Source organism: Mustela erminea, chromosome 3 (genome assembly GCF_009829155.1).
Source record: "Mustela erminea isolate mMusErm1 chromosome 3, mMusErm1.Pri, whole genome shotgun sequence".
NCBI classification, from domain to species: Eukaryota; Metazoa; Chordata; class Mammalia; order Carnivora; family Mustelidae; genus Mustela; species Mustela erminea.
Genome location: NC_045616.1, coordinates 13,917,411 through 13,938,007, shown reverse-complemented (window position 1 = coordinate 13,938,007; position 20,597 = coordinate 13,917,411). Strand labels below are relative to the sequence as shown.

Sequence of the window (20,597 nt, the reverse complement as noted above, 5' to 3'; positions counted from 1 at the left end):
ACTGCAAAGCACGCACATAGTCCTTGAAGTGACTCTCAAACCAGCAGAATTTGGAAGAACTTTCTCCTCTCTAAATCCACCCTGCACACACCTAAGCACTTAGCTGAGTGGTCCCTTAAATCCAAACCTATCTTCCTTACCTGACTGGCTGATGAAAAAGCAAACGTCATCCCTGAACACCGGTGTGTTCCTGTCCAGAAAATCGCTCGCAAGTTCAACCATCACAGGGAGCTCTGTCAGCTCCTCCAAAACTTGCCGTGTCTGAAGTCAACAGGAATGGGGACCAAAATCAGTCACAGATGCTACAGAGACACAGGCAGCTGGGCTCCTGGGGACAGTTTATGAAGTGGCTGGGTTCAGAAGGCAAGGGAGTTCCAGGGATGGTCCGGAGACAGGCTCTTGTGCCAACTCTCATGCTGGTTCACAGGCACCAGATTTGGGAGGTCGGACACCGTAGCATCTAAGACGCATCTTGTCCTCAGCCACCACTCCCTCCCCAGCACCATCAAGGACCCAGCACCAGGCACTTACAGCCACAGCCGCGTGGTAACTGGTTCCACAGCCAATCACGATCAGCCGGCGGCATCGCCGAATTTCCTTCAAGTGGTCCTTCAAGCCACCCAGGAGCACTGAGGGGCACACACAGACCATTAATGCTGACCGACCAGGGAGGCGCCCTGGCCCAGGGCACAGACGAAGGATTACCTGTGTTGGTCTCAAAATTCACCCGGCCTCTCATAGTGTTGAAAACAGACTCTGGCTGTTCGAAGATCTCCTTCTGCATAAACGCACTGAAGTTACCTGGTCAGATAGACATCAGCAAAACAGGTCAGTTTTAAGCAACTTGCATGACCACTGCTTAACTTGCAATTGGGGTACAAAGCCGTTAAACAGTTACTTGGAGATGTGGAGGTCACTGTAGATTCTCAGGGGCCTCCCAGGGACTGTGGCCCCTAATGCTCACAGTGACAAGAGAGAGGGAAGCAGGTCAGATGAGATGACTACCATGAGTTGACATATTGGACCGTGCAGCTGGAAGGAGCAAGGGCTATAAGCAGCAAATGTGTGGCTTCCCTTAGCAAGGCCAGAGGAAAGGAAAACGCCTTGCCTCCAAAAACAAACCTATTTAGGGATGTACAAATGAAGTAAGCCCAGAGAAATAGGCAAGTGTCTTTTGAACAAATACTTTCCTAGCTTCTGTATTAAAGGGAAATGTTTTCTGGGGCTCCGGGGTGGCTCAGTTTATTAAGCATCTGCCTTTGGCTCAAGCTGTGATCCTGGGGTCCTGGCTCCCTGCTTAGCCTGCTTCTCCCTCTCCAGCTTCCCTTGCTCATGTTCTCCCTCCCTCTCAAATAAATAAATAAAACCTTAAAAAAAAGGAAAGAAAAGAAAAGATAAACCTTTCTGCCACCCATGCTTTTCTAGGGCTCTGATCTGAACAGAAGTGGATGACGTCAAAGGGATGATCTGGCCACAGCAGGTTAAGGCCCCTGGCAAGTGCTGCACCTGAAGCTTTGGAGGTGTCCACAGACAGGGTGGGAACATTCTCTGGGATACACACACATGTGATGCCACACATGGCCATGTGCTCTGTCTGCCACCTTCAGCTGAGGATGGGCACCAAGAAGCAAAGAAGGCAAGTGAGGAAGGTCAGGGAAGGGCTCTCTGAGGGGCTGATGTTTCAGGGTAGAGAATTAGAAGGAGCCAGTCAGGGATAATGACCTCCAGGTGAGCAAGCTGTTGGCCGGCTGATGTCACCTTGAGGTGGCCTGAGAGGTGGGTGGGGTGTAGTGGGAAAAGGGTAAAGTGAGGTGGGGCCAGTCTGGGCGTGGGGCATTGTGGCTGTGGCAGGAAGTGTGGATTTTCTACTAAGAACAGTGAGATGCCACTGGAGGGCTTTAAGCAGCAGGATAAGAAGGTCTGACTCACATTCCTAAATGTTTACTCGGGCTGCCCAGTGGAGAAGGGGGTGTGGGGAGACAGGCTCTCCTTGGAAGGAGGAAGTAATGCTTGTTACTGCAGCCCTCTGGCCCACAGAAGAAATAACATTTGGGTGTCGGAATGTGTCCCAGAGAGTTGGTAAAGAGAGGTGGTGGACGGACTGGTCAGATCAAGCAGGGAGACTTGCTGCCTGGCTCTAGTCAGGAGCTCTCCAATGGCCGCAGCATGCAGGAGGGCTGTGGTACCCATTCAGGGTAAGAGCAGAGTCTCAGGAGCTCCCCCATGGAGCAACCCCTCCTCCCCAAGGCCACTGCACACAGACCCTCAGAGGACACCTGCCTTTCATGATTTGCTGCAGTTCCATCTGCAAGGTCTGGATGGCTCGAGATGGGTCGTCACTGGCCGAACGCTTGACCCGATGAATGGAGAGTTTCCCATCAGCCACAGCGGCGATGTCGTCATCCTCGAGGAAGATGACGCGGTTGGTGTGTTCAATGATGGCGCTGGAGCGAGAGAAACGTCACAGATGGCGTCTGCGCTCGACCGTGAGGAGATGGCAGTCCCTGCCTCCCAAGTGTGGGTCCACATCAGGAGCATCGGAGGGCATTTTAGGAGGGAGAGGGACATCACCCTGTAAACCTTAAATCATACCTCCTTCCCTCCACCCAGAATAATTGTGAAGCCCGTCCCACACATCCTATCATTTCATCTGTAAACACTGAAGCTTGTTTCTCTAAAAGCGAAGGATCATTTTTTAACTCAGATACCACAATCACATCTAAAATCAGTAAGTTATTCCTTCATCTCATAAAAAATCCAGTCTGTTCAAATTTCCCCAGTAATCTCATAGATGTCCTTTTAGGACTGTTTTCTTCAAATCAAGATCCAGACAGTGTCACCTTTGAAGAACTGCTTGGCAACCAACACATTATTCTGAATCAGAATGGGAAAGAATGAAACATTTATCTTGCACTTTCAAAATGATCTGGCTCTCAGAATAAGCCACTGTTTATGGAAGCAAGTGTCTCTTTCTAGAAGGAATATAGCTGGTAAGGAAGGAATGATGGCATTAGAAGAGTCAATTTGAGAACTCCTAATTATTTTATTTTTATTTTTTAAGAAGATTTTATTTATTTGAGAGAGAGAAGGAGTGCATGAACAGGGGGGAGTGACAGAGGAAGAGGGAGAAGCAGGGTCTCTGTTGGGAAGGGAGCCTGAGATGGGGCTCAATCCAAGGACCCCAAGAAAATGTTCTGAGCTGAAGGCAGACGATTAAGTGACAGAGCCACCCAGGTGCACTGGACTCCTAATTATTAATCTTTCTGGGCAAGGGCTGTCAATGGCAGCTGAAACCAAGAGGTGAAAAGCAGAGAGCAGCTTTATAATGGATGGGTGACGCCGTCTGACATCTGAACCCTTCAATTGATCTTAACAGCACAAAAAGACAGATGATGATATACATATGCCTCCAGATGAAAGGACACACCACCACCTAGGAAGCAGTTTTGCCAAAAAAGTCAAACCCGAAGGAGATCAAGTTTCTAGACACCTGTGAACACCAGAGCACAGAAGTACAATGGGCAGGGGAACATGTGAAATGACACCACCAGGACTTCACTCAGCAAAATCCTGATAGCAGGAAAGTCATCAGGACAAGTGACTTGGTTTATTAACACAGGCGCATGAGCGTGTGTGTGCATACATACACACACACACACACACACACCCTCTAAGGATAAAAGGGTGGTTTGAGAGTAAAGTACAAAATATGTCCACCGATGAAATGTGGGGTCACTGTACTTCCTTTTATAAAAGTTTTGTCTGCATGGAAAATAATAATGATTTTTATCTTGCAAAATGGCAATACAAAGATTCTTTGTAAAAATAAACTGAGTTTGGGGTGCCTGAGTGGCTCAGTTGGTTAAGCGTCTGCCTTTGAGTCAGGTCATGATCCCAGGGGTCCTGGGATCGAGCCCCATCCCACATCAGGCTCCTTGCTCATTGGGAAGCCTGCTTTTCTCTCTCCCTCTGGCACTCCCCCTGCTTGGGCTCACTCTCTCTTTGTCAAATAAATAAATAAAATCTTAACAGAAAATAAACTGACTTAGAAAAGTTGGTAGGTGAAAAAGAAAAGTAATCAATGACACAAGCCGTGTTAAAAAAAAAAAAAATGCACAAAGGTGGTGCTTATAGGATTCTGGGAAGGAAAAAACCCTCATCCTACCCAGTGCCACACCCACACATGTCCCGTGCATGAACTTTGCAACTCCTGATGCAAAGTTGAAGAGAGAAATGATCACGTTCTAAGACCCTGAGAGATGTGTCTCCAGACAGATGATTGGGAAGAAAGACAAGGCAGGATGGAAAGCCACTGTCCCGGAGAAAAACACTTTACACAATATATACCCATTGTGTAAAAAGTCAAAAACACAGAGTGAGAGGGAGAAGATGGCCTGAGCCCATCTCCAAGAGATAAACACTGGTTACATCGCCCTGCCCTCCATGCAGAGTTTAAAACAGGCATCGATGTGTGCATGGACAGCAGTACGTTGAAAAAGAATCGTTTTTATTTACGAAATGCATGGTAGCATAATCCCTTATTAACACTATTGATCCAGGATGACTGGGAGGCCAAAGAGATCTTTACATTTCTCTTTAATGATTCTCATACTAAAAAAGAATATATATGATAGAAAATTCATGAAAGAAAATGCAAAAATTAGAAAATAAATGGATGTATTTGCTAAAGGGTAAAAATGTTGGTTCACATAATTATCTGGTTTGTTAATGCATATTTCTATAGAGCTCAGATCATAGAGCATGGATGTCTTGGTATCCCATATTTTCACCAACATTTCCCATGTAACTAATTTTAATGGAATCATAATTCTAAATAGTCTCGTTCCTAAGTGGATCTATGGTGATATACATAACCTCTGTACAAACGTGGAGATTTAGGAGATTTTCACCCACACTTCTTAGTATTATAAATATAAGTGTCATGGGAAATATGTTGTTTAAATGTATATTACTTAATAGATACAGAGTTCTTGCATTTTGAAAAGACTAATATTTCTATTTTTCTTTTACATTTTGGGTATTCTTCCATAATATGTTCTTTATAATATTTTATGTTAATATGTTGGCCTCAAATTCATCTGTATTTTTGTTATTATTATATGCTACATGACGAAATTCTAAATCATCACCCTATTGATATTATTGATCTTAATTAGAATAATGACATTTTTATTATGTCACAATAACATTATTAACACCTTTGGTTTATTTTTCTCATTTTTTTCTCTAGAGAACCATCTAGGATATATGGTATATTACGTAGCCAAAATCTTCTGTAATTGGGATTAAATTGTTTTTGAGGGTTTTGGAGGGGTGGGGGGGTTGGGTGAGCCTGGTGGTGGGTATTAAGGAGGGCATGTATCACATGGAACACTGGGTGTGGGGCATAAACATTGAATCTTGGAACACTGAAGAAAATAAAATTAAATTAAAAAAAAAGAATAAACCATCAATCAATCCATCAATAATAAAATTTAAGGGGAAAAAAAAAAGACTGTTGGCCCAGCAGCTAGATAGACTCAACATGGAATCCTCATTTCTGCCTCTTAATGAGATCATCCTGACAAAGTACCCCCCCACACACACACACTGGGTACTGTGTTGTCCCTAAGGCTCCACCGGGTGCCTTCCTATCTGGGAGGGCGACCCCTCTCATTCTCACTTTGCAACAACAAACTGCTGGCTTTCTGGTCTATGCACCACACCCTGCAGAATCACCTCGTCAAGTTCCCCAAACCTAAACAAAGGAATCCTGAGGATTTTAATCATTAGCATCAAATTTACGGGTTAATTTAAGGAGAGTCAGTGTCTTTAAAAAATGGTTTCTAGGGACACGTGTGTGGGTGGCTCAGTTGGTTAAGCAGCTGCCTTTGGCTGAGGTCATGATCCCAGCGTCCTGGGATTGAGTCCTATATCAGGCTCCTTGCTCAGCGGGGAGCCTGCTTTTGTCTCTGCCTGCCATTCTGTCTGCCTGTGCTCACTCTTTCTGACAAATAAATTAAAAAAATCTTTCAAAAAAATAGTTTCTAATTATTCAAATACTTTTAAGCCAGTTAACTTTTTAAAATAATATTTAGCCTTTTTACCCAGGTAGGAGGGACTCTCTCTATTGAAATCTGTTCTTGTTTCTCCTGGTGAACTTTTATAGTCTTCTCCAAAGGGATTCTGGATAAATTTTGTTAAAATTCGTTTTAAGGGATTAAAAAAAGCTTTTCCAGTTCTGGTAAATAGATGCCTTTTTTTGTTGTTGTTCAGGAAAGTTTTGCTGAGAGTTCACGTGAAGAGGGACAGAAGGAAATTGGGTGGATATGGTCCCACTGCCCTTTGCAGAGGATAGTTTACTACTGGGAGGTCAGATTTCCACACCTCCATTCTCTGACCAGCCTCTAAGGATTAGTTCTAACAGGCTTTGAGTTGCATTTTAAAAGCATATGGTTCTATTGCCTACGCATAATTATTTCATCTCCTTTGCAGGCGTTCGTGCCTTTTTTCTTTTCTTTTCCTTTTTTTAGAAACATTTAGCATATTTCTTTGAATATAAGGTTAACAGTAATCTTAGGGCCCACAATTATCTGATATACTTCCAAGACACCGAAACTGCAGCAAGCTGTAATTGCAAGATGCCACGGACAGATGCTAAAAATCTGTAAGACGATTGTGTGTCTTAGAATCACCGAAAAAGGGTTAGCTTGTCACTGAAATGGTGCTCTAAGGAACACAGTTTGGGAAATGCTGCCTTTCCCCATCCGTATGGAGTACAATGCTGGCTGTGGATAGAACCAGACTTGACAGCCAAGGGCTCTAGGTTCCTATGACTCCGTGTGTTCTGGGAGATCTCGTCTGATGTCCTCCATGCTTCCTCCTGGTGTGGGAAGACCCTCCAGGAGGCTGGTAGGTAGGAGGCACGAGAAGGGGAAGCAGTGGTGGTGTTTATGGCACTTTTCTCCTTCAACGACCGGGAAAGTGTCTCGGTCTTTTCTGAGTATGTGTGTATGTGTGTGTATAAATTTTTTTGCCCTGAAATGAGTATGAAGCAGACTTGTTCAAATTTCAGAATCATTTGCTTTGTCTGTTTTAATGACAACACAGACTTTGAAATCAGTGGGACCAAACCCATAAGTCTTGGGTCTGTCTTTTATGAGCAGTCACACGCGGGCAGAGACAGGTGGGACACCTGTCTCCCCTAAAGGGAGCAGCCTTTGAATGATCCAGACAGCCTGGGCCAGAGAGAGCTCAGTCCAGCGTGCTCAGAGGAAGAGTCCCAGAGATCTGAAATCTGCCATCCTCCCTGCCCGCCTTGCCCTGAGAAAACAGCTGAAATGAGGGGCTGCATTAGGAATGGTGGTATTTAACCCTTCCCGTTTGATTATGCCAGCCCCGGGGAAGAAAGGCCTCACGGCTCAGCTACCTTGCATCAGAAGCGAAGAAGAATTCCACGGCCTTATCGCCAACGGCATGAAGGCAGGTCGAGCTGTCCAGCCTCTTCATCCTCGTTTTGCAGATGTTCTTCACATTCTCAAAATTGCCTGGCGGATGACGGAAAGGATCGCAAGCCCCATTAGACGGCTTTGTTTGAATAACATGAAGCAAGGCTCCAGCTTCCCCTCTGAATATGTGTGGGAGACGTTTGCAATTTTTAGCTCTGGCTGCGTCAGCCAAATCGTGCTGATGATCCCCAAATAGCGCAGAACCGCTGCAAGAGCATTTCAACGGCTGCAAACCAAACTGAACTAAGTCAGCACGCACCCCAGAGTGCGAACGCCTCTACACGCTGCAGCCGCGTGCCGTTCCCCGGACTTGTGCGTGTCTTTGAAAATATCCAGGATAAAGAGCTTTTGCAAAAAACAGCAGCGCTGAGTCTCTGTGGCAGGAAACCCTCTCCAGCCTGGAGCCCCGGGGGCAGGCTGGCCCCAGTGGAGGGAAAATGGGCTGTCTCTGAGGGGGGCTGCCTGCACTGGAGCCCCGTGGCCCTGTTCAAGCCCTTCTCGAAACACTTACGTGTCCTATACAAGATGGGGATCTGTTCCGTGGAGAGTTTGTATTTGCTCCGCACTCCAATGAGCAGGGGGCTGCCTCTCCTGCAGAGACAAGAGGCAGTCAAGGGACTTGTTGCCTTCCCCCAACCCTGGGGAAGGGCTAGATGGCATCTGAGCACTGAGGAGGGTTCCCTGCATCCAGCCGCCCCCCACCCCCCGGGGCAAGTGTCCTCTTGAGATGCCACAGGATAGAGTCCTCCACCCCTGGAAGATACTCCCTGGCTTAGAGCCGGGACCAAAAGGCCAGCAGGAGAATTCCAGCTGGTTTCCACGGTGCCACCCACCTGCCCAGGGAACCCACACCTGGTTAGGTCACAGAGGCTGAGACATTAGTAGGTCCGGGCAGCTGCAGGAACATTCAGTGTCTCCAGCTGGCCTCTATTTGCTGCCATCTCTAAAAAGTGGCATCCCCCATGGCCTAGGATCTGCCCCAAGATTCTCTCCCCACTCCCTGCCTATCCCCTCTCCCAATGCTTTTGCCTGACTCAGTTGTTCTCCGGCTTTGGGGGCATTATAATGACTGGCTTTGGATCTGCCCAACTTTGGGGGCCACTGAACATGCCTTCAAGGGGGGGGGTCTTGCTGCCCTGAGTGATACTTCATGTGTCACAGTTTCAAACCTCTGACCTGCAGAAAGGTGGACTCCATTACAAAGGGGACAGTGCCTTGGGGAATTCCTACAGCTGACCTGAGTGAGTACCTAGAACCCAGGTTTCCTTTCCCAGTCCCCCTCTGGCTTCTCCAAGTGAGGGCACAAGATCTGTGGCTTTAAAGAAGGTGCTGTGAGCCCCTTGAGTATTTTGGACCATCTTTTATTATATCTAAAGATATAATGTACCTTTAAAAAATATAAAATATAAAGAGATAGGGGCGCTTGGGTGGCATAGTGGATTAAGCATCTGACTCTGGGTTCCGGCTCAGGTCATGATCTAGGGGTCCTGAGACTGAGCCGCACATGGGCTCTGCGCTCAGCATTGAGTCTGCTTGGGATTCTCTCCCCCCCCTCTCTGTCCCTCCCCCCACTCCTGCACGCGCACGCACACACTCTCTCTCTAATAAATAAATAAACAAATCTAAAGCAAAGAGGAGACACGATTCTGGGTCTAATGGGGATCCAGCTTAAACAGCCTTTATAATACTGACAATGAGAAGATACTGTGGTTACCTAATTTTCTTGGCAAAAGTCTCTCCCAGATTTTATGTCGTAGATTGAGCTCTGTGGTTTCTCCCAGCCTTGCAACCAAGAATGCTCCAAAGACATCCCAAAGATTGTTCTGGGGGTTACAGAGCCACTAGCTGAAGCCAATTTAGAAACATACATTCTTCACGCTGCCACCTTCTCCGTTCATTTAAAATGGCAATACCAGGATAACACCAGATTTCTAAATTTGATAGGGATCCAGGGGTCTCTTACAATTCTACGACTGAAGTAGGTAACTGCTGTCCATTAGGTCCTAGCCTAGAAAGAAACTGAATCATGGTACTTTCACATCACTTCTGGCCTAGGAGTCAGTGTGAGACAGTCTTGTCTTGTCACTGGGCATCTCCCAGGGCCACTGGGGCATTCCTGATGTCTTCTCGGAACCTTCAGAGTGAAGCCTGCCGCCCCCAGTGCACCTGGGGCACTGCAGAGCTGGGCCTCTGTCAATATCCTCACTGCCCGCCAGCCCTTGAAGTTCAAGGGGCACCGTGCTCGTGACCTTGCTCCAGGCTGTCTCCCATGCCTGGCACACAGCAGATGTCTGCAATTACACAATGGAACAGCAGAAAGTACCACCACTGCCCCCCACCTCCCGACTTCCTGGCCTGCCTACAGATCCCTGCAGCACTGAGCTCACTCCGGGACCCTTGCTTTTTCGCTCACCTGGCTCCTTCTGCCGGACTCCCCTAGGCTGACACCTGCCCTCATGGCATTGTCCCCCACAATCCCCAACATAGAGCACCAAGACATTCTGCTCTACTGTGTTCTCTTGCACAGATGTCCAGTCCTTAAGGGCAGGACCAGATTGGGTGTCACTAGGTCCCCAGAACCCAGTGTAGAGTAAATGCTCAAAGAATATTAGTTGGATGGATGGAGGGAGGGATATGCAGGTGGACAGATAGATGTGTGGATGGATGGTCAGACTGATGGTCTGGTGGATAATTAACTCATCTGAATATAAAAAACAGGACAACACTCACACCCTCACTTGAATGAATGCACACAGTGCTGGGTCCAGGCCCTCTCGGCTGATTTCTAGAACACCCATGCTGTGAAGGTGATGAACCTCTAGCTCAGGGCTTTCAAGGCCTCGGCAACAATTAATGTTCCTTTGTTCCTAGTTTCATGCTCATAATTTTGCTTACATTTTCTTGGTGTGTGTGTGTGTTTAAGATTTTATTTATTTATTTGCCAGACTGAGAGAGACAGAGCACAAGCAGGGGGAGCAGCAGGGTGGGACTCGATTCCAGGACCCTGGGATCATGACCTGAGCCGAAGGCAGACACTTAACCTCACAGGCACCCCATTGCATACATTTTCTTTTTTCTTTCTTTCTTTTTTTTTTTTTAAGGTTTTATTTATTTATTTGACAGAGATCACAAGTAGGCAGAGAGGCAGGCGGAGAGGTGGGGGAAGCAGGCTTCCCGCTGAGCAGAGAGACCGATGTGGGGCTCGATCCTAGGACACTGAGATCATGACCCAATCTGAAGGCAGAGGCTTAACTCACTGAGCCACCCAGGTGCCCCACACTGCATACATCTTCTAAAGAGAACCTCGAGTACTGGCCTGGAACATGGATCTGCCCCTCGCTACATACAATTTTACTTTTACTTTAAATTTGTTGTCAACTTCTGAAAATCTAGAGCTTCCAAATAAAAATCCAACTTTCTGGTTTCTCTTGTAATAATCAGAAGCTGTGACCACAGATCTGGTGGGGATACCCAAGCCACAGCTGTCCCTTAGAGACTGCCTTCCGGTTTGTCAGACGCCCCACTTCTCCCCTGGGCAGCAAGCTAAGCAACTGCACGTTATTTATTTATTCTTGAAATGTCACTCTTTTGAGCCTCACCTGGTGGCAACGGCTTCTCCCGGGTAGTGGATGCTCTTGAAAACCAACGCAAAGGCCCCTTCCTGTGAACACAGCAAACTAGAGTGAGGAACGACACGCTCTGGACCCACCAGTCTGGCCCACTGCCCCAGACAAGGGCCACTCCTCCTGCTGCGTGGGTCCTGGGGTCACTCCCTCAGGGGGCTGAGGGCAGGACAGTTCGTGCAGCATGATGGCAGGAGGAGAAAGGGAAAACAGCAGGTACCATGCTGAGGAACCAAAGCCCTCTGTACCTTAACTTTTTTTAAAAAAAATTTAAGCTTTTATTTTTTTTTTAAGATTTTATTTATTTATTTGAGAGAGAGAGACAGAGACAGAGACAGAGCATAAGCAGGGAGCGTGGCAGGCAGTGGGAGAGGAGCAGGGAGCCGGGTGCAGGACTCGATCCCAGGACTCAGGGATCATGACCTGAGCCGAATGAAGGCAGATGCTTGACCCACGGAGCCATCCAAGCGCCCTTGTGCTTTTTTAGCTTCTTACGTCAAGCATACCAGAATAGGTCTGGTTCTCTTAACTCACCAACTGCTGAATGACTCTTTCCACCAGTGTTGAAAATGTAATGTCCTCAGTTTCTCTGTTGTCAAACACATACTTAATGAGCTTGGCGATGGTCTCGGTATCTGTTTCTGACTCAAACTCGTACCCTTTGCTTTCCTGGAATATTTCGTGGGACAGAGTGTCAGATAACCGGCATTGAGTAACACCGCTCCCTCTCCTCCCTTATGACCCACCCTGGCAGCGACTTCAGATAAGAACAAGGAAAACGGGGATCGGAAATGTCTGCCAGAAGCACAGAGCTCAGCACAGCTGAGTCATTCCAGTTATTCCCTGAGATCATCCTGCCTCAGAAGCCTGTCTCTGCCCTTAATCTGGACATTGCAAAAAAACAGTAGGCCAAATGATCAAAGATGTTGAGTCAAATCCACCCACATCCCAGCCCACACCACAACCTCTTCATACGTTAAACACTCGCCGTCTGTCTTCCCACCCCACATTCCATTTGGTGTATGAGTTGATGTGTTATGTCAACACTTTATGAAAGTGCAGACACATTAATAAAAAGAAGTTCGTGTTCTTTGGCTTATGGGAATCTGCAATACACTGGAGGTACGTGCAAAGGCCCAGTTATCTTCTCCAGCAAGACATGGGGAGCTCGGCCGAGCCGGGACGACATTTATCCAACGCTCACATGTGACTGAGAGCGGGTCTCACTCAGCTCCCGCCTCTGTTTCCAGCGGGAAACGAGATGGTTGGAAAGTTCTCAGGGAAGACCACTTAACTTCCACGTCAACCCAGGGGAAGGATCTTACCAGAAACTTCCTCAGGTCTTTGTAATTTGTGATGATCCCGTTATGGATGACTACGAATTCTGGAAGAGAAGTATGGCGAAGACAGAAATGCTATGAGAAAGTGACATTCAAGCCAGAAATGAAGGACAGTGGTCTGACAGCTTGAAACTCGGCAGCTCAGCTACCACCAGGTCCGCTGTGTGGCAAACATCACTGAGGCTGATGAGAGCTGATGACTACCATCTACCACCACCTCAGTTCAACCCCGAGGAAATGCACAGTTCTCTTTGGGTAAAGAGCACATACCTGCCTGACCTCGCACAGGGCTCTGACCTGTAGCCTACAGCATCCTCAAACACACTTTGGTATTTAGGTAAAATGGGGCAGGATGAAGTCTTCGGAATCTAGAAACTAGCCCAGGCAGTCCCAACCTGCTTTAGGCTCAATGAGGCCACAAGTTGGCAGTCCACATGCGTGCTTTGTTTGACCCACACTGCATTGTAAAAAGATTTAAGTTTAAAAATTTTGAACTTTCACTTAAAAATCCTGATTTTTCTCAGGGCAGCTGGGTGGCTCGTTGGGTTAAGTATCTGCCTTCGGCTCAGGTCATGATCCCAGGATCCTGGGATCAAGGCCCCATCAGGCTCCCTGCTCAGCAAGGAGTGTGCATCTCCCCCTGCCCCTTCCCACCGTGCATTCAGGCTCTCTCTTGCTACCGAAGAAATAAAACCTGTTTTTTAAAAACCCTAGGGGAACGCAGGTGGCTCAGTGGGTTCAGTGTCTGCCTTCAGCTCAGATCATGATCCTGGAGTCCCGGGATCAAGCCCTGCTTCGGGCTTCCTGCTCAGTGGGGAGTCTGCTTCTCTCTCTCCCCCTGCTGCTCCCCCACTCATCCTCTCTCTCCCACTCTCAGATAAATAATATCTTAAAATTAAATTAAATTATAAATCCCGATTTCTCACGGGAGGAAAAATCTGGCATCCTTGGGCTCACCCACATTCCTGTGTGGCCATGAGCACTTCTCTCTGCGGGATCTGCCTGTTGTGGCTTCTCCCACCTCCCCAAGCACCAGCAGCAAACCCTGCTCATGTCCAGCTACTCCCTGCATGGGGGACTCCCTGGTCAACGCTGGCAAAGTGAGGGATACATCTGCTTAGTCACCACTGCATTTTCTCCATCAATGGCTGTCGAGTAACTTGAAGGTCTAAAACCAGCCTGAGATTTTTTTGTTTCTGGGTAAGTAACCCCCATTCATCCTGAGCCCAGATGAGAGGAAGACCCTTTATTGATCTTAAGATTTACTATCCTTCAGTGAAACTTTGGGTCTTCAGGTTTTTTTTTTTTTCAGTACAGTATAGTCCTTTACTTTTTTTCATTATTTTTATCATTTCCTCCCTACTTTTTTTTTTTTTTTCCTTTACAGTCTATTGTTTACTTTGGGGAGTTCACACAAAAACTGGGAGGACTCGGAGAGAAAAGCCATTTTGGCAAATGCACTAGGTACAGCTGAATTCTATTACAGCCTTATGTTTTTGTTTTCCTTTTGTTTTGTTTTGTTTTTTACTTTATTTGTTCTGTTCTCTTCTTGGGGACACCCATAATGCACCTGTTGGATCTCTATTAACTGTGTCCGTATCCAGCCACTTCTTATTTTTCCTACTGACTCCAACACGGTGTCTTCAGTCTACTTTTCGAACTCTGTACCATTTTTTTCATTTCAGTCGATTGTCTCAACTTCTCATTGGTAGTTTGTTTCCCAGAATCTGTGTTTTCTTTGTGAGAACTCTGTAATTTTCTTGTATAATGCTGTTGCTAGCTATAAGCTTTTCTTCAAAATATGCTTTTCAGTCATCCCTGATGAGTTGCTAAAAAAATTCTACGAATCTTTGCTTATTTCTCATGTCGTTTGCAATTACTCATCCTGAGTCAGGGCAGGCATTTTCCAGTTTGGGTGTGGGGGGCGGGATCTGCTTGGAGCCTCCCTGCTTCAGGGGGACACAGAGTCATCGTCTACACTGAAGTGGGGGTTCACCTTATCACCTGGGGTGACATCTCAGCATACATGGTCTGGGGATCAGCCTCTTGTATCTGGCTTGGGATTTGGCGGATGCACATTCTAGATCCTCATGACCATGGGGTCTGCTGTCTGCTGTCTGCTTCCTGGATGTAGGGCACCTGCCCCAGCACAGGGATGATTCAGGGCATGGACTAGATTCAAGGGTCAATCCCTAGCAAAAACTCACTACCCACGACCCCAGCTGTTCTGCCGAGCAGGGCACTTGGGGCTCAGCCTTCCGAATTGGGCAGGATGAGCCACTGTTCCCAGGGGTAAAGGACACTGAGTTGGGAGGCGTCAGAGTCTCTCCTGTGCCCCAAACTCTGTGACGATGAACGGCAGTGAGGCTTGCCATGTGCGTAGCTAAGTGCCTATCCATTAGCACTCAGAGCCTCAAAGACTCTGACGTCTCTGATTTCTACTCTAATATGGGGTTTGGTGAGGACTTGCATGATGCCAGGAGATGTCTTCAGGTGGGGGTCCCAGCTGACACCAGAGAGCATTCTCTCTGCTGGATAACCTCCCCCATCGTGCCCAGGTGTGGGTCAGTGGGGGCTTCTGGCTTGACCAGGTTTAACCTAGAAAGGAGACCCACTGGGATTTCCAGACCTACCAGGACATCCCCCATGAGAGGGACTGGGGAGCATTAAGAACGAAGGCATGCAGAACTTTCCAGGGGGGCCCAGGCATAGGATGTGGATCCATGAGCTGGGGCTGCCCCAAGGGGGTGGCTGGGAGAACTGAGGAGCTGGCAGCCCGCCAGACAGGGCCCGGTATCCTTGGGACAGTCCTGAGCAGTTTCCACGTCCCCGCTTTGTGACCGCGGATCGCTGCTTGTCAGTGGAACTCTAAGGTACCCTGAGCCCAGGTACCATACCTTCTAGTTTTTCAAGGGATGCCAGAAGTCTCGACTTCCAGGTATGATCATTCTCAGGCCTAAAACCCTGCAGCGAGCCACATGGAGTGCTCTGGTGTTTGGAGGGAGCTCCTGGGCTGCTTGTCAGATCTCAAGCCTGTGGCAGCCAAGGTGTCACCACAGGGCCCCAGACTGGAGTGGGCACCTCCGACATGAACCAGAATCAGCACCACCACAGCCCTGGCTCAAACCTCTCTCTTCAGGAGGGAAGGAAACCCACTCCTCCCTGAGGGCTCCTAGCCCTCCGGAACACCGCAGTCCCTTGTTGAAGAACAGTGCCCAGACTCTTCGACTCCTCTGCTGCCAAGTCCCACTCAGGCTGTGAGCCAGCAGCAGCCCCTGGAAGTGCCACTGTTTTCCTGGGGAGGTCAGCACCACCCAGGAGCGAGGCTGAGTTTGCTTCCTGTCTGGGGCTGGCTGCCACCCCCTGGGGATGGGTTCCTCAGGGAAGACAGGTCTGGGAGAGAAGCAAGCCAGCTGGGAATGGGGTTGGATCAAGGGCCAGGCAGAACCTTCTGGACTGGGGCGGGGCGGGGGGGCGGTAAGGCCATGTTACATACCATTGCCTTTGTCTGAGCGTTGTGGATGGCTGTTGACAGCGTTGGGGACCCCATGGGTGGCCCAGCGCGTGTGGGCAATGCCGAAGTGGGTCTCAAACTCCACCTTTAAGTCCATGCTGTCTTGTTCTAGATCAAGGGAAAGTAAGCGTTGACACAATACCGTTAGGGGGAGGCAACGTCATTATATGCACGCGCCTCAGCTACATCGAAAGCTACGTCCCACCTTCCACTGCGAGGGCCCCACTGTGGGGATTTCTGCCAGATCCCTGCTGCAGTTTACTCAGTCCTTACCAGTAACCTAACTCACTAACCAAAATGAGCTTCTTGGGAAAAAAAAAATAAAAAGGGTCGCCATGATCAAGGGAATAGCAGTATCATCTGCCAGAAAAATGAAAATAAATATGTAAGTGCTGAATTTTTTTTTATATGCTCATGCCCCACCTCCTAAAAAAAAAAAAAAACAAAAAAACAACCCATCCCACACCCTGAGAAACACAGTTTTACCATGTGGGCTGAATCCCCCTTCTGTTTACCCTCACTTGGATGAGCTCCTATTTTTAGTCTTGGGTATTGCTGGCATAAAGGGTTTTTAACTAACCCATAAGGCCTTTATCGCTCTGACCGGGCCTGTGGTCCACTTACTATAAAGTTCCTCATCAAGCGCCTTGACATTCCCTCTTTTCTTGACCAGCTGGATATATCTTTCTTTGACTTCGTTATTATGTCCATCGATGGCCACACCTGTGGTACACACACAATTTCTTTCTTTCTTTTTTTTTTTTTTGGTATTGGCATTGAAGTTGTGTCTCCCACACCTCATTACAGAGTACGACCCTAGGAGAGGGCTGCAGAGCTCTGTGGACTTATCATTTCTTGTTTGCCAGGCGGGTGGCGTGGAAGAAAACTAGACAGTGTTGAGGACGTCGACTTGCAGAGAAGAGGCCGTGGCAACCTAGCCCGGGTCTAACCAGGGTGCAGCCCCGGAGGGCTGCCTGTGAGGGAGGCACCTCCAGGGCCACCACAGAAGGCAGTGGGCTCGCAGGAGGGCCTTCATCATGCTGTGCACTGGGCCCTGTGCTTTGGCTGGTGTCCCCCTTGCAACAGCATTCCTACAATCCTTCATTTGACTCACTTTCCATTAAGAATGAACAGAAGCATAAAATGATCTGGCTCCCCCTTTTTCCCCAGGCTGCTTACTTGAAAATGGGAAGCAGACTAACTATCCTCACAGAAGTGTGCAGCCACTGAGAAAGACCATCAGGCGATCCAATCTTTATAGCAACAATGTCCACAACAGCCAAACTATGGAACGAACCTAGATGTCCATCAACAGGTGAATGGATAAAGAAGATGTGGTATATATACACAATGGAATACTATGCAGCCATCAAAAGAAATGAAATCTTGCCATTTGCGACAAGTGGATGGAACTAGAGGGTATTATGCTGAGCAAAATAAAGTCAATCAAGAAAGACAACTATCATATGATCTCACTGATATGAGGAATCTGAGAGGCAGGCAGGGGATTTGGCGGGTAAGGAAGGAAAAAATGAAACAAGATGGGATTGGGAGGGAGACAAACCATAAGAGACGCTTAACCTCACAAAACAAACTGAGGGTTGCTGGGGGGGGCAGGGAGAGGGTGGTGGGGTAATGGACACTGGGGAGGGTATGTGCTATGGTGAGTGCTGTGAAGTGTGTAAGCCTGACGATTCATAGACCTGTACCCCTGGGACAAATAATACCTTATATTTTAATTTTAAAAAAAGAAAAAAAGACCACTGGAAGAGTTTGGGATAACAGACAATGCAATAGAGAGATGAAAACAGGACATCAAATTATAATTCTATAACAATAATCAGGTAAAAACAAAAAATACCTATGCACGACAACCCCTGCCACCCGCCCCCAGACCACCCTAACCTAACATAGGCCCAGCAGTGACCAAGACAGGGACGCAAAGATATTGACGGGAGGGCTTTGGGTGGAGTTTTCTTTTTTTTTTTTTCACTGTTATTTCTTCTTTCTACTTTTCTCTAGTTTTCGAGTTAAATAAACAAATGCGCTGTGTACACCATAACAGCCTGTAGGACCTACCCGCGGAGTCGTAGCCTCTGTACTCAAGCCTCTGCAGGCCCTTAATGAGGGTCTCGAAAATCTCCTTCCTCGTCCGGGGCACTCTGTAGTTCATGTATGCGAAGATTCCTGTGAAAAGAGAGGAAAACCACACGTCTGTCAATCAGCTGGTCAGTGTTTGGGGAAAAAAACAGCTCTGGGGACCCAGGCACGGTGGCATGGCCTGACAGCTTCCTGGCTGCACGCGTGGCCTTCCCCTGACATATCCAAGAGCCATGCTCCCCGCCTGCTTCGGGATGCACCTGGCTCACAGCCCAGCCCATGACAAGAAGTCTCAGGAGGCATGTGAAGAACACATCAGACACCTTGGCCTGACAGTTCCCCCGCAGAGAATTTCTCCTACGGCTGTACTTCGTGACACGGCTTTCATTTAGAATAGCAAAGATCAGGGGTGCCTGGGCGGCTCAGTAGGTTAAGTGCCTGCTTTAGGCTCAGGTCATGATCTCAGGGTCCTGGATTGAGTCCTGTATCAGGCTCCCTGATCCACGATGAGCCTGCTTCTCTTTTTCCTTCTGCTGTTCCCTCTGCTTGTGTGCTCTCACTCTCTCTCCTTCTCTCACAAATAAATAAACAAAATCTTTAAAAATATATATAACAGCAAAGATCAGCAAAACCGCCTGGCCACTTGGGAACGTCTGGAGTCCTCGTCTATGTGGACCTCTTGATCTGCACAGAACAGAACTGGGAAGAGTCCTCCTACAGCAGGTGAAACAGGGGCTGAGACCTCAACACCTTTTTCCCACTTGCCCCTGTAGCCTGGAGCTTTAGCATCAATAAATGTTGCTTTTACAGTAGCAAAAATAAAACCACCTCTTGGCCTGCAGGGAATCCCTATCTTCAAGAATCCCTATCTTCAAGATAGATCTGCATGCCCTGAAGACTTTATGTGGCTGTATTTCTGTATTTGTATTTCAAAATACTATTTTCCCAAAAAGGGAGGAACAGTCGCCCTGTTGGTGTTCTTCCCAAATTCCTTTGCCCTGAGACTATGGACCCCTGGTCTGTCTCTGTCCCACCCTGCAAGCTCCTTATCCTGGCATCCCTCTTTCCTTTTGTCCACCCTGCCCCACTGAGGGGAATCTAACCTCCTCAAAGCTCAGCTCCCACCACCTCCCAGGACTGGCTCATCCCTCCCAGGCCCCCACCGGGAGTGCTCCCTGCTCTGGGCCACCCCTGTGCCCGCGCATCTTGGAATACCTTCATCCCCCGGTAAGAACACAGGCTGGCACATCTATCTTTATACTTCTCACTATGTCTTGGCACACCGTCCTTGTTCAATAAACGTATGTGGAGTAGAGTGACTGTAAATCTACTTTATTCAGGGAAGCAAGAGTATAGATCGTGAAGAATTCTGGCCTTCAGGAATATTCATAGTAACTCATCTTACTGAGGACTTACTACGTGCCAGGCACTCTGCCAAGCATTCCCACACGGATGTCAATCAAAGCTCCCATCAGTACCTTTCTGGACCAGGAGCCCGGGAGGCTGTGACTTGACCTCAGGACTTAAAATGCCCTAACCACTAGGAAGTGTTGCCTCAGGGATGAATGAGATGAAAAGGCCTATTTCCCTAATTTTCATAATTTAACTTTAATTTTAAATTTCCTCAGGAAGACACAAAGTTCTAACCAAGATTAAAACTTTGCCAGGTATCTGCACCCTCACGTTCACTGCACCATTATTTGCCATAGCCAAGGCATGGAAACAAGTGAAGTGTCCAACCATAGATGGATAGATCGAAAAATTATGGTATATATTTACAATGGACTATTCCTCGGCTGCAAAAAAGAAGGAAATCCTGCCATTTGCAGCAATGCGGATGGAACTGGAGGGCATTAGGCTAAGCGAAATAAGTCAGACAGAGCAAGATCAATACTGTATCATATCATATGAGGAGTCTAAAAAAATCTCAAACTCATAGATACAGAGATCAGATTGGTGGTTGGCAGAAGCTGGGGTAGGGGGAGGCGGCATGGAGCAGGAGATGGGGGACCCTGGTAAAGATGGTCAAAACATACAAACTTCCAGTTATAAGGTAAGTAAGTCCAGGAGATGTAATGGATGGTGTGGTGACTTCAGTTAATAATGCTCTATTGTATATCTGAAAGTTGCTAAAAGAGTAGCTCTTTAAAGTCCTCCTCACAAGGAAAAAGTGTTAACTATGTGAGGGGATGGATGTTCACTAATCTTTTTTTTTCCCCCTGGGGATTTGTTTTATTTTATTTTTTTAAATTGACATACAATGTATTATTTGTTTCAGGGGTGCAGGTCTGTGATTCATTAGTCTTACACAATACACAGCTCTCTGCAACACACTGTCCATCACTGTCCCCAATGTCCGTCACCCAGCCATCCCATCCCTCCCACCCACCCCCGATGTTTACTAATCTTACTGCAGCAATTGCTTCACAAACACACATAAACCAAATCACTTGGTACACCTGAAACGTATGCGATGATACACGTCTAATCTATCTCAATAAAACTGGGAGGG

The 20,597-nt window shown here is 47.5% G+C and overlaps 1 protein-coding gene and 1 long non-coding RNA gene across 2 annotated transcripts in view; one reads left to right on the top strand and one right to left on the bottom strand.

Annotated features, from left to right (window-relative positions):
• Positions 1 to 20,597, bottom strand: part of GFPT2 (glutamine-fructose-6-phosphate transaminase 2) — a 42,231-nt gene that overhangs the window by 11,008 nt on the left and 10,626 nt on the right. Inside the window, exons 2-13 of the mRNA XM_032335268.1 lie at positions 18,065 to 18,172; positions 16,610 to 16,708; positions 15,968 to 16,093; positions 12,457 to 12,515; positions 11,666 to 11,800; positions 11,108 to 11,169; positions 8,020 to 8,099; positions 7,430 to 7,547; positions 2,281 to 2,444; positions 706 to 801; positions 532 to 629; positions 141 to 261 (exon numbers count right to left, since the gene is read on the bottom strand). Coding sequence (XP_032191159.1) covers positions 141 to 261; positions 532 to 629; positions 706 to 801; positions 2,281 to 2,444; positions 7,430 to 7,547; positions 8,020 to 8,099; positions 11,108 to 11,169; positions 11,666 to 11,800; positions 12,457 to 12,515; positions 15,968 to 16,093; positions 16,610 to 16,708; positions 18,065 to 18,172 — 1,266 coding nt within the window. The remainder of the gene's footprint in view (positions 1 to 140; positions 262 to 531; positions 630 to 705; positions 802 to 2,280; positions 2,445 to 7,429; positions 7,548 to 8,019; positions 8,100 to 11,107; positions 11,170 to 11,665; positions 11,801 to 12,456; positions 12,516 to 15,967; positions 16,094 to 16,609; positions 16,709 to 18,064; positions 18,173 to 20,597) is intronic.
• LOC116585902 lies at positions 8,374 to 19,742 on the top strand. Its single transcript, XR_004283799.1, has 4 exons — positions 8,374 to 8,749; positions 17,156 to 17,300; positions 18,008 to 18,213; positions 18,702 to 19,742. It is a non-coding gene; the product is annotated as an uncharacterized LOC116585902 (long non-coding RNA).